General features: G+C 42.4%; 1 protein-coding gene across 1 annotated transcript in view; it reads left to right on the top strand.

Moving 5' to 3' along the window:
• CDCP1 (CUB domain containing protein 1) overlaps positions 1–6,022 on the top strand; it is a 49,509-nt gene that overhangs the window by 30,712 nt on the left and 12,775 nt on the right. Inside the window, exon 4 of the mRNA XM_018567959.1 lies at positions 4,277–4,639. Coding sequence (XP_018423461.1) covers positions 4,277–4,639 — 363 coding nt within the window. The remainder of the gene's footprint in view (positions 1–4,276; positions 4,640–6,022) is intronic.

The raw sequence follows: 6,022 nt of genomic DNA, 5'->3' as shown, positions 1-6,022 counted from the left end.
CACACCTATGCAATATTTCTGTATGTGCATTGAATGTTTTGATGAGAACATTATCATGATTTAAAAAACTCGTGCAGCTTAGGGAATTGGTGCATGACCATTGTATTTTCTTTTAGGCACATTCTAAACTGCTTGTAAGTCTATAAGCTAATCATTTTATAGGGTTAGTTCACCTTTTTTTTAACTTTTTTTTTTTTTAATCCATTAAAGCTGGGTAGAAATGTTAACCCTTGCAGTGAGGCTACATCTGCACTGCAATGGTTAGGTGCTCGTTTTTTGCCTAGGGCCAAATATAAAGTTATACACACCTGATCCTTTTTAGACCGGTCCCTGAAGCTTCTCTCTCCCCCTCCGCTGCAGTGGTTTAACCCCTTCGTGACTGACGACGTACAGTGTACGTCGCCAGCATCGGGGCTGTTTGGTTTAATAAGGAGTTGCGCTAATATTGCGCAACATAAAAATTTGCAACTACCACCATTTTATTCTATAGGGTCTTGGCATTCAGAAAATGTTGGGGGCTTTTAGTCATTTTCAGGCCTAAAATGTGGAATATAACATGGGTGCAAAAAATTAAAAAAGGGCCTCAGTCATGAAGGGGTTAAGGTCCCGGAGCCATCGTGTTCTATAGTATGAGAGGATGTTAGGGACATATCATCACTGGAGCAGAGAAGGCAACAGGCTGGAGGGAGCGCTGTCACAGCCAGCTGCCTTGGAAGATCTGGTGGGTATATCTTTATTATTTTCCTCCCTAGCCCTAAATGAGCAGTTAACCCTTGCAATGCCTGGGTAGCCCCAGTGCGCGGGTTAATAACATTCTTGAAGTTGTTATTTAAAAGCAGAAGTAAATCGCTGTGTAAAGGGTTGTTTTTGTTGCCCTAACGTGCAAGTATGCAAAGCATAAAAGTGTGCCCTTCCCCACTGCTGTTGGATCGATCTTCGGTCCTTGGCGCTGTCCCCTTTTGCTGCCATATCTACCGTCGACACTTGCGGGTTCTCGGAAGTCCTCTTTGGCCGTTGGATGGCCACTGATGATGTAACTTGTGCTTGTGCATACAGGTGTTACATCCTCCTCAGCACCTGGCCCATTCATTGCATCTTAGAGATGCCATAATTGGGCTGAGTGTGTACACATGCTGTACAGTGTACACAAAAAATAGAAAATTGCAATTACAAAAAATCCTACATCTTCCGAGCATAAGAGAATTTAAACCTGGCAGTGGGGCTACCCTCGCACTGCAAGGACTAAGTGCTGGTTTTGTGCAGAGAGCTAAAATAACAAAGATAAACTCACCTGAACCTCTGAACCAGCTGGCTGCATGACCAGTCCCTGCAGCCACACTCCCCCTCAGCTCCAGTGGTGTAACGTCCCTCGGCATCCTCGCGCCCAATACATTGTATTGAACGTGATGACTCATGAGTCCTTAGACTGCCAGAGCGAAGAGGGAGCTAGGCTGCAGGGACCAGTCTCTGTCAGAGCTTTAGGTGAGCTTATCTTTGTTATTTTATCTCCCTTGAAAAAACGAGCACCTAGTCCTTGCAGTGTGGGGGTAGCCCCACAGACTTTAATATGGTCACTGTTGAGCAGGTAAATTTAAGTGAATAGTTTGCTTTAACCCTTTTGCTGCCACCGATGTATGGCATACGGTGAAACACAACTGCTTGCAGCTGGCCTTGTCAGTATGCCATACGTCGGTGGGTTTAACTTATATCAGTCCCCCCATGCAAAACGCATAGAAGCCCATCGCACTCCTGACCAGTGAAAAAATGGGTGCTAAAATGACAGCGGATGCCTCCGCAAAATAAATCCAGGTAAAGAAGTCGCTAGCACTCCATCGTAAATACAAGTTCATATTTATTGACTACAATGTGTCACATAATCACAGTTTACAATCACCAGTTTGTGAATGAATGAGTGCTTTCTTTTCATTCAGAACAGATGCTGCAGAAAAAGAAATGGATGAGTCTGTGTCCTCCCAATTTCTTTTTTTTATTTCAAAAGGGAAATGTCAGGGGTCCCCAAAGCCCCCCCCAACAGTAAAGAAAAAAAAACACGTATTGCAGTGCTTGATTTTTTTTTTTTCTTTTTAAATTAACATTAATTTTACTGTGTGGCAGCGCATGGCAAAGCGTTGACACGCTGTGTTGCAATTAAAATTGTGTGCCTGTACCAATCTATCACAACACCCACACAACACAGCGCACAAACAATTTTTAATTAAGTTGCTTATTTACAGTTTTGCATTAATTCATTTTCCCGTTTCGCAAAAAGGCACAATTTAATATTTACAAATTTTTTTATTAACTCAATACAGTTTTTTTTAATCTGAGATTGTCGAAAAAAGGTTTTTTTGTGTGCACCAATACTGATTTTAGTGCGCTTTTATCAATTTAATTGTGTGGTTTTTTTTATCGGTTTATTGAGTTGACAAACATTTGCGCAATTACAGCAGGACCTACACAATTAGTAGCACCATCTTTTTATTCTACCGGGCCCTAGCTTTCAGAAAATGAATGGTTTGGGGGGTCTTTTACAAACGCTAGCAACGCAGCAATAAAAAAAATCAAAACAATAGAAAAAATTGCACAAATGGTGTAGCCAGCTGAGGTGTAAAGCGTTCAGCTGGGCATGGCAGGGAAAGGGTTAAGAAAAGCAGTGTAAGGAGATTTCTAATATTAGAAAGGCTGTTGTCACGTCTCTACTACCTGTAAGCTGTAAACAATATGCAATATTTTAATGGGAAGAACTATGTATATGAATTCTTTTTGGACAGTTTTCTTGTGTTCGTGTCATTACCTGCGTGTATGAATATTCTATTTTCTTGAAGTTAGTGATTTGATTTATAGTGTACAAAGAATATGCTTTATGCTGGATAATTATGCTGCAATATGTTGTTTCAGGCTCAACAGCCAAATACACCGGTGAAATACATTTACCTGCCAAAATATTTATTTCTGTCCCACCAGTTCTGGGATCTACACAGCCCTGCCGCACAGTACAGCCAGGCAGATGACACCAAGCAGATGACACCTATTTCTCTGTTACACTTACAATCTGCATAGGGATATAAGTAGTGGTGCTTTCTCTCCACCTCCAGCCTTTTGACTGGAAAGTAAATAAGGACTAGAGACTGATAAGGTTATGCATCTGCTCTCTCCTATTTCTGTACCTCCTTCTCCCAGCTTGAGTAATGTTGTATAGGGGAATGCATGAAGAGGCTGCTACCAATTCAAAATCATGTACTTACAATAGTTACATTTATTTACTATTACAGGTATTTATATAGCGCCATCAATTTGCGCAGCACTTTACATATTGTACATTCACATCAGTCCCTGCCCTCAAGGAGCTTACAATCTAAGGTCTCTATCTCGCATTAGACATGTGCGATTCGTTTCGTTCCGAATCGAAATTCGGACGAATTTTCGGAAATTCGGACATTCGGATGTATCCAAATTCCGAATTACAGATATAACGAATGCAAACGAATCCGAATTTGCATTTCCGAAATTCGGTAGCGTTAGAACGAACGTTCGTTTCGTTTTCTGTTCGTTTCCTATTCGTTTCTTATTCGTTTAGTTCGTTGGAGCAAAGTGACATTAGAGAAGGAGAAAAATATTTTTTTCCCCTCAAATGTCACTTTGCTGCAAACGAACAAACGAAACAAATAAACGAATAAGAACAGAAAACGAAACGGACATTCGTACTAACGCTGCCGAATTTCGTCCGAATCCGAATTCCGAATCCGATTTGATTTCACACCCGCATCCTGAAAAACGAAATAACACAAATCCGAATTTAAAACGAAATGAAACGAAACAAATTTTTTGGCAGTGCACATGTCTATCTCGCATACATGCATACAGGGCCAACTTAGACAGGAGCCAATTAACCCACCAGCATGTCTTTGAAGTGTGGGAGGAAACCCACATAGAGGTACTAACCACTAAGCCACTGTGCTGCCCATTTAAGAAGAAATTGGGGTACAAGTTCACCCCCAGCCCTCCTTCTTTGCCCCCTCAATACCCTAATCTCTGGCCCCCACCTCTTTAAATTATATCATAATGCATACAGAGCTATATAAATGTGCGTTGTCTATATGTGCCTGAAGTTCATCTGTAATTACCTCTGTACAATATAGATGTTTAGTTTCTTATTAATAGTTGACCTGGATTTACGTGGGACGTAACCTTTGACGACATATAGCAGGGCATACAATAACAATTAGCAGTCAAGCAGGTTCTTCAGTGCTTTCCTGTCATGTTTTTGTCTTCACAGGATTATGCATCATTGAATCAAATTTCCAGAATGAATTCCTTGTAACACTTCTATCTGCAAATTACCCGTCTGCATTTCCCTCTAATGAACGCATGACTTGGAAGTTCAACTTGCCTCCTGGTCATGCAGCAGCAGTCAACTTTGTCAACTATTCAATTCCAGTGTGTGACAAGAATGTGCTGGAAGTGCAATACTATCTGCCAAAGCTGTCAACATTAAATCTGCATGATAAGCAACCTGCAAATATACAAAATAACTTCAACTTTTCTTTGCAAAACTGTATAGTGGACACAAGCATAAGGAGCTCTGATCAGCCTGGGCTTACCTTGAATTTTACCGTCACAGTTCAGAAGACATCTGGAAGTAAGTTGCCATGCCAACATTTTTAGTTGTATCACAATTGTACACACTGAATTCTTTGCAATTTGTTATAGGGTTATTGTAATTCAGAATATACATATAATAGTACTGTGTTTCACATGTGTTTTAGTAGTGTATAGGTCTTCTGCTTCTAAGCCAAAGTAAATTTTTTAGGTATATGTAAACCCAATCATTAAAGTAGTACTAAAGGCTATTCATTTTTTTTTTAACCTTAATGCATTCTCTGCATTAAGGTAAAAAAATGCCCCACTGCCTTTCCATGCTCCCTACCCCCAAAACACTTAGCTATGCTCCATGTTCAGTGCCCCCAGCTCCGAGACAATCTGCAATGTTTCCAAAGTTCTGGGTTAAGAGGCCACTGAGAGCAGGGCAGTGATAGGCTGCTGCACCTGCCTGTCAAGATACTGAGAGGAGGCGGGAACAAGGGGGTGACTTTTCGAGTGCTTTGTGTGTCAATGCATGCACACAGCACGGCTTATTTCCCAGCTGGGCACGCAACGGGTGTCTGCTTTGCAACCTGCTAGGCAAAGGAGACACCCATAAACAGGAGGGAAGGGGGCCGCGGTACATCCAGTGAAAAAAATGAATGAAATGGGCAGTATCACTCAGATGTCTCTTGTAGACTACAAGTGACTGCTTCAACACACATTACACAAACATTGCCTACTGTTATTAAAGGAGAACTATGAGGTGAGTGCTTTTCACTCACCTCATAGTTCTAGCCGACCTGTGACAATGAGACTGTCACAGGTCGGCTCAGTAGATCGGGAGGTGAGCGAACACATACCGGGTTCGCTCGCCTCTCGATCCTGTCACGGCTCTCTGCCGTGACAGGGGGAGGGGCTGGATTCCCCTCTCCCCGCTCCGATCTGCCAGCGCTGACTGGCGGAACGGACGGGGGAGGGGGCGGGTACAGCTGGCTCTGCCTCTAGATAGGCAGAGACAGCTGTCACTCACGCAGCTTGGCGGATCCCGTCATCTACGTCGGGATCCGCTCCGGCGTCTCAGTATATATTGAGCTTAGGGTAACGGGAGTCCGCTAGTTTGTGTCCTCCCGTTACCCTAAGGAGAACTATGGGGAAAAACACTGACCCCATAGTTCTCCTTTAACGGGAAACTCACCCCGGTAAATGACATGTAGCCAACGCTGGGGTGCATGCATGTAGGCTACAGGAGAACATCACCAAAATGCTACAAAGAATGAAAAAAGGTTAAAGCAATTATTTTATTAGAAAAAGCCAGTTATTTATAATACACAGTGCTTTAAGCTCAGCCTTTCTCAACCATGGTGCCTTTTGGCTTCCTCAGGGGTGCCTCAAAATTTTCTGATGGTAGGACTGATGTGAAGGTGGGGCTCTTAGTGTT

Source organism: Nanorana parkeri, unplaced genomic scaffold (assembly GCF_000935625.1).
Source record: "Nanorana parkeri isolate BGI_ZX_2015 unplaced genomic scaffold, ASM93562v1 scaffold1121, whole genome shotgun sequence".
In the NCBI taxonomy this organism is placed as follows: Eukaryota; Metazoa; Chordata; class Amphibia; order Anura; family Dicroglossidae; genus Nanorana; species Nanorana parkeri.
The sequence above is the reverse complement of the archived record's forward strand: the minus strand, read 5'-3'. Positions and strand labels throughout refer to the sequence as shown.